At 43.4% G+C, this 18,955-nt stretch overlaps 1 protein-coding gene across 15 annotated transcripts in view; it reads left to right on the top strand.

The window, feature by feature from the left end:
• Positions 1-18,955, top strand: part of MYCBP2 (MYC binding protein 2) — a 1,771,217-nt gene that overhangs the window by 1,381,734 nt on the left and 370,528 nt on the right. For all 15 annotated transcript variants that reach the window (XM_085622060.1, XM_085622057.1, XM_085622054.1 and 12 more), the window contains 2 exons: positions 3,924-4,084; positions 14,178-14,334. In XM_085622060.1, coding sequence (XP_085478186.1) covers positions 3,924-4,084; positions 14,178-14,334 — 318 coding nt within the window. The remainder of the gene's footprint in view (positions 1-3,923; positions 4,085-14,177; positions 14,335-18,955) is intronic.

Genomic DNA, 18,955 nt, shown 5'->3' with positions numbered 1-18,955 from the left:
TGCGAACTGTTCTCTAGGGTTCAGGTCATTCCTTTAAGGGCCCTAGTTCTATTGCACCAGTAGTCGGTCTCTGGCATGGCTCTGTACTTCTGGCACGTAAAAGTTGTGTGCAGAACTGACGTCTGCACGCGTGGGCGCGTCTAAGTAGCTCCGACGTCACCTCGGTGGCTACGACGCCAGCGACGTACGCAGAGCCGTACAGCGACGCCTGACGACGCTCAGGGGTATTGCTGACGAAAGCTTTCCGGATCCAGTCTGATGCCTGGGGATATTCTAAGGTAAGGAATCTATCACTAACTAATGTCACTTACAGATATATTGTTACACAAGTAAGTAACTTGTGCATTGTGAACTTTAGTTTTGATTATTTTGGCAGGGTAATAACATTCCTTATGGTACACTCATAATATTGCGGCCTTTTATGGCCAGGGGCTTTCACAAGGTTAAAAGGAAACCTTCTAAACTTATTCAAAACCACTTTGTCAAATCGTTAGAGACAAAAGAAACCACAAATACCTTATGTATACTTCACTTGTGTGAAATGTCACAGCACTGAAAACTTTAGTGAGCAAGGACAGTTTTACCCATTTGTGGGGTTCAATGTTGCTATTTGTATCATCCATATCTATACGGACCACCGATGTCATATAATCAATTCAAATCATTACTAACCTAATTCAGTAATTTAGGTGGCTAGCTGACTACAACCTGAAAACTGACACCTATTTCTTCTTGCAGTTATCTTTGTCGAAGGACACATACTTGTCAGAGTGCATATCAACCCTCATAATGTCCAGGGCTCAAACAATTGTGCAAATCTCATAGATTAATGCTGTCACTTGTATGCTGGGTTATTATCATTAAGATGTGCATCCTGCCTAGATTATTATATCTTTTTCAGGCAACCCCATACTATATTCTCTCTTCGGTCTGTAAATAAATCCTCTTTTAATTGTATCTTTTCTTTGGAAGGCAACTCCTAGGTGTGCATATGACTGCAATTGCCACTTTTTCATAGAAAGCTGTCACTACCCGGCTTAACATTATACCACTCTGCCCCTTTGGGAAAACTGAGTTCTATCATGAATTCCGAGACTTGCTGATCAGCGTTTCTCACATCTCTCTTCCTTTGGCAATGAAACTCACAGGAAAAAAATGATTGTATTTGTTCAGTCATCCGAGTTATTACAAAATAATCCAGCTCAAGATGATCCAGTCATATGTTCATGTTTGAAATGATTTTTATAGGACTTCAGTATCCCACCTCTTAATTATTTTTCCCTTCACTGGGGCAATTCACTTCTTCCTGAAAGCATGAGAGACACTTGCATGTCTGTGTGAATGGAAAAGAGAGATATGGTAATGTATATTGTCTTGCATTATTTGGTCGGCACCTTCTGATGTTGAGCGGAGATATTCAGTTGTGGGCACTCAATAGGGTCCACTTTAGAGCTATTGTAAGAAGAATTTGTGTATGGCATGGATAGCTTTGCAAATGAATGTTAAGAAGATTTAGCCACCAATGAGGTTTGCGAAAGTTTGACTCCGGCATTTGCACATATCCATTCTTACTTAAACCCTCCTAATTTACAATTTAAGCAGTATTATAGCTTGTTTCATCTCTACTATACTCTCTGCAGGCTATGTGAATTGAGCACTATGATAGTCATGGGCCCTACGTGTATAATCGGCAAATGCAGTGTAGTGCCTGTGTTAGTTTACTCTTGTTAATTTGTAGGATAGGGTGTTAAAAAAAAAAAAAAAGAAAATGCTCTCTTTACCAGTTCATCTGACTTGGTGATTTTGTGGGGGTCCGTTTGGAAATTTTCCATATCCCTAAAGTAATTTGTTTACCACTGCCTTCTTGCTGCTAAGCTTACTTTTAGCGAGAGTTAAAAAGGAGAATTACCCTTGGGTTGTTCAGTGGTTCTTTTAAGTTTCCTTGCCTTGTTTCTCACAAGTTTCATAAACTTGTAATACTCGATGTGCTTTTTGGCTGCAAGACTTAAAAGAGAAAGACATCAAAAATATTAGGCAAAGAACCCTCCTAAAAGGAGGACTGGATTGATCTTTTTTAGGGAGAATATGTAGCCAATCTCCCCACAGGGCTATAGGTAAAAATAAATTTAAAAAAAGCCTTTGCCCATGAGTTATAGTAATGCTGCTGCCACCACTCACCTCTTAGCATTGGATATAATAATTCTTCAATTTGGGGGACACCACATTCCAGAGCTAAGTCCCTCTAAAAGCTAAACCTTGTAGTGTAATTCCAGTGTATTCATATATTGTTTTCAGTGGTGGAAAAAGTTGGTCATGCCTTTTCTGATGAGTACACAAATTCTCCAGAAATTCATTACTGTCCTCCACTATCACTCTGGGCAGAGTCACTTTTACTCTTTGTAAAATTGTTTCATTATTCTAATGCCTCCAATGAGAGGTCAGGCACTCAGCTTTGCAAGGTAATTAGGCGTAAACTGTCACAGATGTGAATGGACTCTTTGTGACATAGTTATGCCTGGACCCAAGGCCAGGTACTTTGCTAGAAGTCAGCAAACACTGATAGGTTCTTAAAAAGCGTGCCTATCTTTGCTGGTGATTTTCCTAAGATTAGGAAATTCAGGGACAATTGAGAACCCCTCTGAAATAGATGGTCTTGTCATATGATATTATGAAGGAAGAAAATAAACTCAGTCCACACATAAACCTATGTTAGGAATTATTTAAAGTTAATGCAACTCTTGCCTTCCATCACATGTGATTAATGATCTTAGTGGAAGGTAATTGCGTGGATTAGCTTACAGCCAAAACCACAAGGCTTGAGCACTAACTAGGTGCATCTGGACCACATTTCTGATGGAAACAGGATATTGGCAGCCATCATGCTTGTGATTGTGAAAAGCAAGGCATAGATGTGTGGCGGAAAGGATTAGGAAAACTTCAAGCATTCCTCTGTGTTGCGGCATGCGGTCCTTGGTTCCTCTATATGCAATTCAAGCATTGTCCATGTAGCCTGGGCATTCCAAGTGAACTGCACTCAAAGCCAGATTCCTTCGCCCCAGCAATCGCAATCTGGTTTTATATAAGTCCCAAACAGAGAAATCTCCTTCCAATTACATGAACACTTGGAAGAGAGTGAGCGAACCTTGAGCTCTGAGAAAGTGCTAAATCCCTTGCGAACATAGAGCGTGCAATCTGACCTTTTCATTTTTTCACGTAAGCGATGAGCCTCTGGTGTTCCATTTCCAACACTTCAAACTTGCTGAATAGAAATAAGGATGTAAAACAGACGCTTGCTCAGAAGTATTCATCCAATTAGGCCTTAAAAACCATTGTGGTATTATTCATTATTCAAACAGCCTACCCTAGGGATTTTCTAAAATGTAGATGTGCACGATCAGGGAGTTTCTTCGAGGGCCTCTGTTTCTGACTGTGATGTACTGGTTTACTCTCCCCGGTCACTTGTTTTTTTATTAGTTTGAGATTTTCTTGTTTGTGTCCCAACTTTTGTCTTTCCCTCCTGCAGAGTTGCAATGTCGGACTGTGTCCTGTGATATTCTCTCCCCTGTCATTTTGTTAATTTATTCTGTTCTCCACTTCTCTGTTACTTTGTTTTCATATTAGTTTGTCTCAGCAATTTGCCAGCATGCTTTTGCTTCTTGTCATCTGTTTTTCAGTCTCTCCCAATATATATGACTGTTTTCTGTCCTTTTTACCAACAAGGTGTAATCTATTTTTGCCGTTTGCTTTTCCATAGTCACTATTCTTGGGAATCTTTTTGCATTTGCCCAGAGCCTTTGCAGTCTCTGTTGCTCTTTCCCCGCATTCTTTTACTGCTATGGAAATTCTTAAATTACATAGGTATGTTCCTCTCGCTCAGAATATTGTGTACATCAGTAACCCAATCTATATGTTTTCCTTTTTAGGAAAAGGATACAAGAGTGTGCGAACACCCACTATCAGACATAGTAATTGCTGGAGAAGCAGCACAGCCATTGCCTTACACTTTCCACCGTTTGCTCCAGACCATCTCTGATCTCATGATGTCCCTACCAAGTGGAAGTTCATTGCAGCAAATGGCACTTAGGTTAGTATCGTATTCTTAAAAGTTTGTTTGATCCAAAAGTCAAATAGTTGCCTCTGAGATACTTGTATGCCTCTTCTTCACATAAGCTTTATACTAAAGAAGTGACAAAATCCATTATTTTATATTTTCATCCAACAATAAATGATTCTGAGCTACATTCTTCTCCTTGTCTGTTAATTCAGTTTTCCCTATCCATTGTTTGTTGTGAAAATTCGAACAGCATGTGGCGGTTGGTTTAAGATTGTGATTCAATTTAATAAATCTGGACAAACTTGTTTGAACCGGAATAGGCTTTTAGTTCAAGCTGTTACGGAGTCCATACAGGCTTACTGTAGCTCACCGAAATTGGTTATAAACATCAAACAATCAAATGTCATAACTTTAGAAAAGTAGGTAAAAAAACGAGGGAGTTTGTTTCTTATTGACAAGCAAATTGTTAAGCTGTCATCACATGGATATTTAGAAGTATGGTTTAATGATGAGTGGCCAATATCAGCCTTTAGCTACATCAGAATCTAATGAAGTTTGCGATGCATACGCACTCAAAAGAACCTTCAGAGCCATGCGTTCCATTTCTGGAAGCTATGAATGCTTCATTTATGCCATCATGGTCTCATGAGAATGAGACCTTGCAGAGGAGAATGTCAAAGTAGCTAGATTTGCAACAATGTAGTCTATTTAGGATGACAATCAAACCTCGCAATTCGATAATCAGACAAATCAGTCTACAGGTGTGCTTCATGAAGCAATTTTAGCTGTAGAATCACCTGGTTCCAAAGTAGGTGTGTATAAATGTGGTCCCTTCTAAGGGTGTTAAGGCTTGAACATATTGGTACGTGCACATTGAATAATCAGCACTGGAACAAATACCAAAAGCATGCACTGTGAAGGCTAGGGATGCAAAAAGCCTGGGAGTCCGATAAAAAAGCACATTAGTCTGATTATCAACTACCATAATCAGAAGAAATTGTATTTTCAAGTCTATCTTCCTATATTTTGTATTAACAAGTATTTAAGGCTGCACCTTAGCTTTTTCCCTAGGCGGAGAGGCAGTAAACATGGAAATATATAGCATATGGAGTTTCTTTCCAGTCTGTAAATCTGGCACCATTCCTTACTGTGGCTATTCATTCTCTGACTGGTAAAGACCAATCCTTCATGTCCCTTAGCCAGTCTTACTATGTGCTATCTGTCCCTACCGCATTGGATGGCTATTTTCTGCCTGGCCAGTCTGATTACTAACATGGTCACTCCCTACTGTGTTTTACCTTTGATACAGAAGGAGATGCATCCATTGAGAAAGCCTTAGCTAGACAACTGTGTATGCAAGTTAGTAGTTTGTATAAATGTAAATGTAAATGTAAAGGTTGTAAGCTTGTAAAGCGCACAGCTGCCCACCAACGGGGGCGTCCCGGCGCTGTGGACCGCTGGGGAACCCGTCCTGGCTATCCCTGTGAGATGGTCCCTTTCTGGGTATCTCCAAGGTGAAACCAGGCATCCCCGGCGTCTGTGGGGGGCCGTTGTAGAGATGAGGCAATCTATCAACCATTTAACCCCCAAATTGAGGGGACACAAATGAAGGTTAATATGCATCATAAGAGCTTAACTACGCTTTGCCATTTACTAGTAAAGGGGTGATTAATGTCCCACGCGAAGAAGGTTCCTAGGCTCATTATGTTAGTATCAATGCTACAATCGGCCATTTAATGTGTCAAATTCTGGAAGTGCTGATCTTCATGGTAGTAACCTAATTCTACAAACATTTTCAACAAACATAAATTCAGAAGTTATAGATAAAAAGCCCACAGCCATGTCTTTTCTGTTATCCCTTTATAGAAGAGGAAAGAAGTAAAATGTGTTCTTCTGCCACCCCTTTTTACACCCCTTAATATTTGGTTGGTCCTATACACTGATAAATTCACCTTCTGATTGATATTCCCACCCGCACAGTTCCTTACCTCTTGAGTCCTCACCTATTGAATCTCCTCCAGGTGCGAGACTGCAGCAGGGAGGTTATAATAGCTCTCCTGCGACCATAGGTGTTGCTCTAAGATCCACCACTGGATGTGTCATCATAGTCATATAAGGTTTCAGCCCATCACACTTGTTCCTTTTTCTCTGCCCTTCCACACAGGTGCCAGAATTGCTCGTCAGAACATTTTCTCTATATTCTTAACATGTAGTTTTTTCAAGAACGTCTACCCTCAAAATTTCAGATTTTAAAGCATGTCGCTCCTGTTTTGCTCTTGGACCCCCCACAATGTCTGTCTGTTCTTTCTGGGACCCAGGCATGACTCCAAATCATGTGCAAAAGGTGACCTCATGCATGCCAAAGACTCCATTCAGATGATAAACCTTGTGTGCCATGATGATAATGACAACAGTGATACAGGCAACCTTATCCCACACACTGGGACAGATGCTGGTGACAAATTGTTCTATTGGATGTCAGTGGCCTGGATACCTTCCTGAAGGTGGACCTGGAGTTTCCATCTGGGCCTCCAACAAAGAAAGCGTCCTCATTTACCACTTTGCTTCCCACACCTGCATGCATCCTTGTGTTGCCTTTACCTGTGGAGGAGAATAAGATTAACCTATTTACAGAAATCCTGCAACCAGCATCTGTCTGCGTTGAACCCTTTCTTTTTCACAAGCACTAATGGGTTCCATTTTGGTCACATGAAACAAAACAAACCAACCCCCTTCTTCTTTTGCTGTGCCTCAGTACGACCTTAACTTGGTGCTAATGTTCTAGATGAATTTTCTCTTTGAGCTAATTAACTGTTGTGTTTTTCAGCTGGTTACTTTAAAGAATATTATTAAATGCCGAGCTCAGTGTGTTAGTGAGTTTCAGGCTTTGTGTGTTCATCCTCTTTTAACCACATTTTACAGACAAATTGCTTTTTATCTCCAAGGCTTCTCACTTGCTTAAGCCCAGCGCATTAGTCTGTCAACAGTTTACCCATCTTTTCCCGCCATCAAGAAGGAGGAGACACTGCATCACCTCAGTCCTCGCTGGGCCCTCAGTTTTCACATTGCCAGGACCCACAAGTAGTAAGCAGATTGATGATCAGTTTTTTCTTGGCTATGCTTTTTTCAAAGAAACAGATTATTTCTGTTGGATTGTGTTGTGAATCAAGATCTGCTACACTCTGGCAAGAAGGAGCCTTCTGATGGCACCTGGGTCCATCCCACCAGGGAAAAGGCCGCCTTCAGAGTTGTAAGAGGTGTCCTGGACATCTGCCCAGTACACTGTGGATTTGGTTCCATACCTCAAACAGGCATTTTGGCTTGACTTGGAAGTCTGCATGTATGGTCATTTTGTCTGCTCTTTTGCCGGACTTATGGTCATTTTGCCTGCTCTGTTGCGGGACTTCCTGGCTCTACAATATCCTCAAACTCCCCACCTGTGGGTACTCCTTGAGTATTGAGGCAAGAGCTGAGATAGCTGCGGACGGTACTATCCATCTGAAGAACAAGTTACTTGTCTCGGTGCAGAACACCGGACATTGGTGTCATATAAGATGGGCTAATGAACACTATGATGCCCCCCCCCCCCCTTAACTAGGTGCCATAGCAATGGAACCATTTGCCAATCAAATGAGACTGGGTCTCGGCTACAGAAGCATACAAATAGGTACTAAAACCCACTATATATTGCTGTATACTGATGACCTACTGCTATTATAAGACTACTCACTGGCAGACATAGATTGGACGATTGAGGCTCGAGAGAGATTTGATGGAGCCTCTGGCCCTAAAGTGAACTGGGCTAACTCCAGCATATGCCAAATCCAACCAAATATGAATATGAAGTAGGCATCAGTCTGAAAAGTGAATCCATCACCCTACAGTACTAAGGGGGTACAGGTGGGTCAAGCAGAAACAAATCTAATCAATAGGAAAATAAAATCAGTTGTAGCTCCGTTGAGATGTAATGGTAATGCTGTCTTGCTTACTATTTTTCTCTGCAGATTTCCCAGTGAGGATACTCAGTCATCTCCTTAGGGAGCTGGATATAATGGCACATTATGCGTAATGTAGGGATTAAAACAAAGATTCAAGCTCCCAGTCTCCGAGGAGATTTAGCAGTCCCAGACTAAGAATTATACTATATTGCTGCGAAATTACAGTGAGCAGAAAGATGGATGATTAGATGAATGAATATAGATTAAGAACAAGGTACAAGAGCAGTGACACTCGCGCTCTAACACACTTAGCGACCATCCTAATGAGACACAGAAGAAGGGTGGGCAGCCTGTGTAGTTTATCAGGCGCACCTAAACACTGCTGGAAACTTAGACTACAAGGACACACACAAAAATCCATGTGCTCACGTCTCCTGTTACAGGATTAGCAACCCTCCAACATAAAAATTACTGGGAGGGACTATCAACATGGAAGGAGAAGGGTATTATGCAATTAGGAGACCTATGAGTGGGAAGCATATTTAAACTTCCCAGATTTGACTAGTGAATACTAAGCCTGGGCAAAGCACTATGCTACGCTTGCGTAGTTTGCGCTACTTCGCACTACACAAATTGCACGTAGCACAGTGCAAACACGCGTAGCGTAGTGCAGCGGTAATTTTTTGCTTGCTCGCAGTCCTCAACGTCAAGTTGGCGACTGCGAGCAAGCAAAATGACATCCCGGCGAGACTTTTTCCTCGTTCGCGATCAGCAACATCAAGTTGCCGATCGCGAGTGTGGAAAATAAATCTCCCGGCGAGATTCTCAACGTGGGGAGGTAAGGTTTCTCATTGCGAGTGGTCGCGTATGCTCGCGACCGCTCGCAATGAGAAACTACCAGTCCGCGTTGAGAAAGCTGCCGCTCGAGTAAAAATCTACTCGAGAGGCAGAAAACTACAGCTCGCACTGTGCAAGATGCCGTTTTCAATGACTGCACAGTGCCGAATGCTTGTCCGCACTGTGCAATCATTGAAAACGGCATCTTGCACAGTGCGAATATGGTACTACGCAGTTCGCGAAGAGCTACGCGTAGCTCGCGTAGTGCGAAGTGCACTTTGCGTAGCTTCGTGTAGCGCTACTTTGTGAACTACGCTCCGGGTTAGTGAATACAATATACTGAAAGGGCATTTCCTGTTACACAGTACGTTCAAAGCTACAGTTCACCAGACATGGAAGGTGAAATGCACGTAATTGCCCTTACACAGAGGGCTCCAATTGATAAGTTCAACCAGAGACGGAGCCAGGGCTATATTATCCTTATGAAATGCACTACACATAGGCTAACATTATACTAAATTGGAAGACAAATAGGCATTGGGTATTGGTAAACCTACAGAAGAGACAAACTGGGGACACATTCTGTCCAGTGCACTTCAAGTCACCAGAAACACCTGATTCAAACTAATCGACTTCAAATACCTACATTTGAAAAATATCACACCTAAAAGAACTAGGGCCTGATGTACGACTATACTAAATTGCTACTCGCAATTTGTGCTTGATTGCGAGTTGCAATTTACTATGTAAAACAGTGCCAGAGACACTGATTGCGATTCCCAATGGGGTCGCAAAATGCGAGGCTCATTAATATTAATGAGGCAATCAAATTTTGCGACCCTTTTGGGAATGGCTGGCCCTCCTGGGGATGGTGGCCTGCTAGGCTCAGCAGACCATGTCTGGGACTGCTTTTCAATAAAGCAGCTTTTTTTTTTTTTAATGCAGCCAGTTTTCCTTATTGGAAAACGGGATGCATTTAAAAAAATAAAAATTAAACGTTTTCGTTTAATGTTTTAAGGGGACCTCTGCCTTTCCCTTAAAAAATATTTTCGCATGCATTTGCAAAGGGGAAAGGGTCCCCTGGGGACCCCTTCCCATTTGCGAATGCCTTACCACCTACTTGAAGTAGGTTGTAATTGCGAGTGTTTTGCGACCGCAATTGCGGTCGCAAAACATTAGTACATCGGTTAGAGAGTGGCTATTTGGAAGGGAACGCCCCTTCCAAATAGCGAGTCTCTAAACACTTCTTTGCGACTCGCAATTTATTTGTGACTCACAAAAAATGTGTTAGTAATGGCCATACCAATTTTAGCATGCGCAAACAGGTCGCTAACCCGTTTGCGCATGCTAAAATTGGTTGTACATCTGGCCCCTAGTGGACTGCCGAGATGCATGGAGAAATATAAGCTGACTTATACCATATGACGTGGAGTTGTCCAAACGTCAACAGATACTGGAAGGAAATCTTACTTCCAATTAAGGAAGCCACAGATTTACTGGACCCAACCGTGGCGGTTGAGGCCTTTTTCTCCCGATGTCCCAGGGCCCACCCTACTATAGATCATGCTCAACTGGGCCGAGCACCTCCTTCTGCATCTGACTCTTAGTTTGGTAGCATAGGACAAGCAGTCACGGGTCCTTCGGAGGGAAGCGCAGATGCAGATCAGTGAATACGGCTCATAGCTCAACGTGCAAGCAGTGCGAACAATAAATCAATGTCCAGTCAGATACTTGTTTATATATAAAAATAAGTATTTTAATTCTAACCCTGCATATGCAATGGTAAAGCAGTAGCGCAATCCCCCTTGAAGTCAGGATTCTAGTAGTTGTCAGGCCACTGCCTGTCCTCCCACCTCTTGTGCAACGGGTCCAGTGTTATTCCCCATTCACAGATGACCACATCCAGGAAATGTAAACTGTTGGGCCGTTCTCAAGCGTTCTCCCCGCAGACTCTTTTCCTAAGTTCAGTCACTAGAGTCTTTGGAGCTGTTGCACCAATAACAGTATGTCCCTGCGGTGCCAAAGACCCAGTTCTTGGCTTAGCCGCTCTGGCTGTATGGAACCCTTCAGCAGTGCAGCGCAGTACTGCTCCGGATCAGCTAAGTCTGGCTGTGCGTGGTCACATGCTGCAGCACCCCGCAGGCACAGGCTCTCTCCATCGAGTGATGCTATTGTCTGGTTCTGGCAATCTGGGTTGCTCATGATCCGACGATCGTGCAGTAAGTCACTTTTCCCTCCGCAGGATTTGGAGGTGGCATCCATTCTCCAAAGGGGCTCCGGTTGTGTCCTGTTGATCCTCGAGCCTTCTTCCGTTCAGTCCACATAATTTGGGCTGGCCTGTCTTGGTCGCAGCAGCGGTTTCATGGTCTCAGGCGATGACCCGCCTGGTATACGGGGTTGCTGCAATGGCACTCACAAGTCCAGTTACACTGACCTGGCGTTGGCATCCACGGGGGCCTCATCCTGGCACATGGGATCACTGAAATAATCTGCCACACGCACAATGGCCCAATCGGTTCAGCATCGAGTTCCTCACACCTCGCGCCTTGTTCAGTCCACAGTGACCCCTCCTGGCATACGGAGTTGCCAAATCAGTCCGACACATCGGCTATGGCCCGATTGGTGTAGGAGCGGATTCCTGACACTTCGCACATGGAGTCCTCACATCAGGGCTCCCCTTTGGACCTTGCTCCCTCCACTGCTCTCATCTCCCACACTGGGAACAGTAGTCTTAGTGAGCAGGCAGGCGCTGCTGCTCCAGGGCTGGTGATCTTGTTTTTTCTGGAAGATATCCCCTCAGCCAGCAGTGAGACTAGCAGGCTTGGGCCCCTAGTCCTGGTTACAGGCAGACGCTTTGAAGAGCTTCCCCTCCTCACACCTCCATGTCTGGCTGCTCTGCAGATGACAACGTTTTGGGGACTCAAACTCTGCTTTTCCTGACACAAAATGTAATTTAGTGTTTGGGTCTTTTAAGTAATATGATGGGGTTCTGCTTCTTTGAAATGTACCTATATTTCCCCCTTTCTTCTTCCTCCTGAAAGTTGTCTGTCACAGTAGACAAGACTCCGAAGCGGATTAACCCACAACAAGATTCATGGGAGTGACCAGAGTTCACACCTGGATGTCAAACGGTTGAATATTGGACCCTCAGCCCTAATCTTTGATTCCCTTATCAGCCCCATCTCGCTCTTCCTGAGATGTGCCCAGGCCCCTTCCTTGTGATATATCATTGAATCAAAGAGCCCTTTGTTTTGCACATAGAGAGACTAACTCTTCTATCCTCCAGTGCATGTTCCAGCCAGCTTACTGGAATACAGCAAAACACAAATCTCTCTGAGGGGATTCCTGTACTCTTCATGTTTCCACCCGGCAGGTGTGGGCTTCCCAAGATGGAAACCAAGGTCCTCCATGTAAAGTACCAGTGTAGGCACATTAGCATTCTGTGTACATCCACAGAGAAGACCAACAGAGTGGCAGCCGGTTTGGCACTGCTTGGCCTCATCATCCACAGGGGGAAAACCAAGATCCTGAAGACTAACCCAGCCTGCACGATTTCAGTCACTCTTGTAGGTGATGCACTGGAAGAGGTTGAGGCCTTCACCTACTTGGGCAGTGTCATAGATGAGCAGAGCGCAGAGACACCGAAGTCAAGGTAAGATTCGGCAAAGCAAAGGGCTGCCTTCATTCAGCTAAGGAAGATCTGGAGCTTCATGGAACTAATCCTGCAAACCAAGATCAGGATTTTTAACAGTAACATCAAATTGGTCTTTCTGTATGGAGCACAAACTTTGAGAACAACAGTGACCACCACTAACAAAGTCCAGACCTTCATCAACACCTGTCTGAGGAAAATCCTCCTAATCCGCTGGTCATTTACTAGCAGCCAAAACAACCAATGACAGCAGACTTCTCATGAAGAAATCATGAATAAACACTGGTGCTGTATAGGCCACACTCTTCCCAAGGAGATGGGTTACACCTTGAGTTAGATTGAAAGAAAAGCTCAGAACAGAGATGGCTGGGGAGTCCTGGTTGATGGCCTATATCCCAGGAGGGGAGTAGGCATACGTAAGTACATCCAGAGCACTGATATTCTCATGTATTATGCCACCACCAGCATATCCACATGCAGCGCACGTATTCAGTCTGCGCACACTGTTCAGTACTTCAGTTTCTATGTACTGTACCAGAGTATTTTATTTTAAAAACACACACTGCCAGTGCACACACACTTACCATGTGCGCACTGTGCCAAACTTCACCCTTTGTGTAGTGTCATTCTTGCAAGCACTCATGCACTCAGCACGTTTCCACCATGCTTGCACTTTTACATCAACCTGATGTAAGCCAAGTGTGAGTTAAGCACACAGCAGTAAAGCTTTTAAGAAGGGGAGTGAGACTGTAGGCCTCACTCCAGTAACACAGGTAAAAATTACCTGTTCACTACTAGTGATCACTACACAGTATGCTTCTAACTCCTGGTGAAGGCGGTAGCAATCCACCATTATGATGGTAGCATTTTGGGCAACCCTCCCTGTCCAACAAGACCGCAATCCGTTAGACAGGCCATGTCATGACGCACATGTGTGATCCGTGTTCGCCTATGACAGACAATCAGCATTAGGGATCCAGGCAGCAATACAGTGAGGGACTCAGGGCAGGGGTTCACGTCTCTTACCAGGCAGAGGACATTTCCATCCCACCAGACAGCTGTAATCTTATTTCCACCTCCAAACAGGTGGTGATTTCAGGTAACCTACGCACAGAATGTGAATCTATACCCGATACATGGTATTGAAGAAAAAATTACCAGCCAATAAAAAATTATTTCCCGCATTGAATTTAGATTAAGATGACTCACTATGAGGTTCTAGGTTTCACAAAGATCACTTTCACTCCTGCACAAGAGTAGATTTGATGCAATAAAGTGTAATCTATAGATTGCTTAATGTATGGGAAAACAGAGGATGTTAGAGGGGAGTCTCATTGCAAAAACAATTAGGGTCAATCTTGGAGCAAAACAAGTGAACTTCTAAATGTCAGATGTACCTGAAGAGTATTGTTACTCATGCTGCAAAACTGTTGTTACTGGTAAGCAACTGTTTCATATATTTGCTCTACTGTTAATGAGTATTGTAACTGACATTTTGCAATTAGTTGGTTCTCATGAACATTGCTTCTACTACAGTATGCAGGGATATCTGCAGATATTAAGTTGCATGCTCTTTTCTCAGTATTACCTCAACAATCTTGTCCAAAGCTTTCCTTCATTTGCATTAAAGAAAACAGTTTTTCAAAAACCCATTTAACATTGTTTATTTGTATTCTGTTTGGTATCATGCATACAGGTGCTGGAGCCTCAAATTTAAACAATCTGACCATCAGTTCCTTCATCAGAGCAACGTCTTCCATCACATTAACAACATTCTTTCCAAATCTGATGATGGGGATAGCGAGGAGAGCTTTAATCTTAGCGTGCAGTCTGGTTTTGAAGCTATAAATCAGGCAAGTGTACTTTTGATATTGATTGTAGGGAACTGTGGAAAATCAGATACCTCATTCAGATGTATCTTATGCAGTAAACCAACCATGTAGCTGTTTGGTAGATTTTTGCTTGTCTTCCATTCTGTTTGTTTAGCGTGGCTCTGCCCAGGTTCTCTTGTCATTGTATCAGTTTAGTCTCTTGAGCTTTTAAAGATAGAAGTATGTCCCCTGACAACACAGCCTATTCCATCCCACATAAAGAATGTGCTTCTCAGGAGTCTTGAACTAGAAAGGTAGAGCCAATTCTTAAGCTGTTTTTGTAGGAAACCTAGTCACCCCCACTTTTTGCCTGGTATTTGATGTGATTTCGACTGGAAGTGCACTGGGTTCCTGCTAACCAGGTCCCAAGTGCCAGATCTTTTTCCCATAACTGCAATTTTACCCCAGTTGGCAATACCTTTTACACCATTAACGAATTGTGCACGCTAAAGGACCCCTCACCAAACACATACAGACTGCCACTGCAGGCTGCGTGTCTTGGTGAAGACAAAAGTGAAAACACGACATTGCACACATCCCTGTGTGCTATGCCCACAGACCCTGTATGCAGTAAGTCCCCCTACAGCAGGCATTACAGCCCTAAGGCAGGATGCACCATACTACCTATGAGAACATATCTGCATGAGCAGATATGACCCTGTGCTGGTCAGCTCTTTTGCTGCTCGTACAAGTGAACAGGGAAGCCATTTTAAGTGCATGTACTGGAAACTGGTGAAAGAGTTCCCCAGCTATATGATGGCTTCACTGAAAGTAGGGATGCTTGGTATCAAACATTTCGTATTAATAAACACATACTGATGCGAGTGTTGGATTTATTAATATCTGCACGCACAGGGCACCTTAGAGGTGCCCCCTGAAAGCCTACCAGCTACGGGTCTGCTGACTGATTCGTTTTCACTAGCTTGCCACCAGAGACACATTTCGGACCCCCAAGGGTGTGGGCCTTTATCATGAGGTCAGAAACAAAGCCTGCCCCGGCAGAGGGTGTTTACAACCCCTCCCAAAGGACGACCTAGCACACCACCCTACAGTCACCACATCCTCACTTGCATTCATCATTGCAGCTAAAAATCTGAAGATCTCTGATAAAGAGCCCCCTTTTAAGGGCCCTTTGGGCATTGCAGCACTGGCCCAAAGAGGAGCAGCCCAATGATGGGGCTGTGTGAGGGCAATCACTTCTGATCACACACATCCCCTGATCCAGTCGATCAGCCCCTCTCCTGGTCCCGACCGACAGCTTCTCATTTCTTTCTCTTGCCTTTCTGGAGGAAAAGCATCCTTCTTTTGTTTAACTTTGAAACCTAATGTATTGTCTGACCTTTTGCAACCTCGACAGACTTGCTCAGAGGCCTTATTTCCATTCATTGAAGCCCTCAGTTTCCACCAGCAGGATGAATCCAAATCTATTCCTACCTACTTTTCCCAGACTGTAAACACGAGTAGAAGCATTCGGGGAAACTCTTGTTTTTCTTGGCAAGCCTAGCACTCTGGTCAGTCTGTGCCAGCTTGTTTGCTGGGGAGATATTCCCAAGCTTTATGGGACATGGTTGGCAATACTCTCTAAGGATTTAAGGCCAACCTGGCTCACACCATCCAAGATGGCCAGGATGCAGCCAAATAAATCATATGTTCAGGACTGGATACCACTATCTGCTTGAGCAGAGTAGTCAACGCTACCATGGTGCTTCGGTGTCACCTCTGGATGAGATCCAAGGGATTCTTTGGTGACATGTATGCCTTTTTGATGGATCTGCCATTTAATGGATCTTGCCTGGGTGGCGAAAAGTCAGATTCAGCATTGGAACGCTTCAAAGAAAGCCAGGCCATGACACTTTCCTTAGACCTTTCTATCCCATATATACAGTATCCTCAACAATTTCACCTCTTTTGAGGCTACTCTAGAGGGTTGACATACTGGCAACGCCAAGGTCAACCACCCCTGTAATAGGCACTATATTCTTTTTGTTTTCAGGGGTTGGCATTATGGAGGCAACTTACAGGCTGCTAGAGACCGCAAACTTCTCAGCCCCATGCCGCATCAGCTTCCAAACTGCTTTAGTTTGCCTTTAGTGGTACAAAACCACCCTGTGGGAGGCACGATCAGACATTTTATCCAGGAGTGGCAAAAAATAACATTCCACAGATGGGTTTTTCAGATCATTCAACAAGACTACACCCTGTTGTTCCTTTTCGACCCAGTACAACCCGACATATTACTGCCCAATTTCCCCATTGGATTCCTCTGTAAAGATTATGCAAAAGCTATTCTCAAAAGGCTGGTAGACTGGATCTTGTATCGTAAAATCTTGTCAGAGCTACAGTATGGTTTCTGCTCAGGGCTGGAGTTGTCAGAACAATGTCTTAATTTACACCTATTCATTTGTAAATATGAAGTGGCTAATGACCATTGCCTTCACCTTGCTTTTATGTATCTCTTGTGTATCTTTTATGTATCTCTTGAGTTCCTTCAACAATGTGAACAGATCAAAGCTCTGAGCCCTTATGACATCTATGGAGTGATGAGGGATTAGTGCATTTTTAAAGGCTCTTCATTGCGATCATTCTGCATGTGTAAGATTTGAGTACAAGGGGGAATGCACTGTTTCTTTGGGACTATAGTAAAACCTATATTGATTAATGTAATTTGCTTACTTTGCTTATTTGCTTTACATAAAGGATTCAAATGATACATAACAAGGCAGAAAAATAAATGAAGGAAAAGAAGAGAAGACATGGAAATTGAAGGAAGAAAGATTAAGGCTTACAAAAGTTAAAGGAGATGAAATCCTTATTGAAGAAGTTATATGATTCAGTAAAAGAAAAAAACATTCTTTAGAGAATCATGTGTGATAGAAAGTGATAGCTATTCTAGCCATCAGAAGGAGGAATTGATGGAGTGAGTTTGCAAAGTTTGCTATTGAAATGCATTGAACTGAAAAGTGTGACATTCTATGCAGAATAACACACTCACAATAGATGCAAACCTGTATTAGGTAAACATACTTAGACAGTCAAAGCACATACATGAAATAATATAATTTACTCACTCAAGTTAGCCTAACTACTAATGCCATATCAAATGTCAACTTTACATGTTAAGGCTAAGAAGCTTCTACATTGATCACACAAATGGCTGTCAGGTGAACAGTCACCTCTTTGTAGGAGTCCCTGGAACAACGAAGTGCGGCGCTGTGTAGTAAACAACTGTAAAGGGGGATAGTCCTCTTTATTAAAATATGCTATACCCTGGTCAAGATGCAATCTCGAGAAGAAATGAGGGCCCATTCCACTAGGTCCAAGGCTGCTCCCACTGCACTGGCATGTGTAGCACCAGTCCTCGACATCTATTAGGCTATGACGTGGGCATTGGTACACACGTTAACAAAGCACTACTGTCTTGATATCCATGTTTGATGGGATGAGCATTTTGGCCTAGCAAAACAGTTTGGCCTGAGACCTTCCACAGGCCAACCATCTCGGGTGGTATTGCTTTGATATCTATTCTGAAGGTGAGGAATGTGGAGTAGAAAGTACCCTCTAGTATGCTCTTTCTGGTGGATACTCTTTCTAACCACATATTCCTCACCACCCTTCACCTTTCTCTATTTTCCTTCTAGAAAGGTCCCAATTCCAAAACTTGCACACTCGTGCCTCAAATTATTGTTGGTCTTTGCACTGAGGGCATGGACATAGTCAAGACTTAAACGTCGATGAGCAGGGGTGCTGCTCATATGCTGTCACTTCCGCAGCCAAACAAGGTGATAATGGAGCTGCATAGCACTACCTTAAATTTCTCTTTAGATCTTCCGTCTCACGTCTGGTGCCTGGTGATATTCTAAAGGTGAGGTACCTGTGGTTAGAGTATCCACCTGAGAGATCGTTACCGAAAGTAAGTAACTTATTTATCATTCAATTTCTGTTCCAGCATGGAGATATTTATTACCCAAGACTTTTGTAGCTTTTCTTTGAACCCAGGTGCCTCCCCATTGTTGACTAGGTCCTGATTTAATGGATGGATCGAGCTAGCTCAATCTGTGTCTACAATAAGGACGTCATCTGCGTATGTTGTCATTTTATAGACCACAATGCCTGTCTGTATTCCCTGCACCTCCTTATTGTCTCAAATTCCGCCTGCAAGCATTTTTACTGTGAAGGCAAAAAGGAGAGGGGGCAGGAGAAGGGACGTGGCTAGCCCTCCACCCCATGCATATTATGGTCAATTCTACCTGCCAGGGTACAAGTAAAAAGCTTAACATTAGTGGTAAACAATGAGATGGGGCAGTATTCGCTTTAGAGGCCAAGATCTTTTCCTGGTTTCAGAATCACCGTGACCTTTGACTTCAGTATAGATTTCATTCCTTGTTCTGTGAATGTATTAAAAAGCCTAGTCAGTGTCAGAGTGAGAATTCGACTAAAGGTTTCATAAAAGAGGTAGATGAACCAGTCGGGCGAAGGAGCAGCCTCCAGAAGTCTTGCTGGCGTACTCCACCAGGGCCAAAGCTGCAAACACTGTTTGCACTCGGACTGCCTGACCTGGACATTTGTCATGCGGCTATGTAGGCGTTGGTATGAAAGTTCACAA

This window comes from Triturus cristatus, chromosome 8 (genome assembly GCF_964204655.1).
Source record: "Triturus cristatus chromosome 8, aTriCri1.1, whole genome shotgun sequence".
Lineage (NCBI taxonomy): Eukaryota > Metazoa > Chordata > Amphibia > Caudata > Salamandridae > Triturus > Triturus cristatus.
This window is presented reverse-complemented; position numbering and strand designations above follow the sequence as displayed.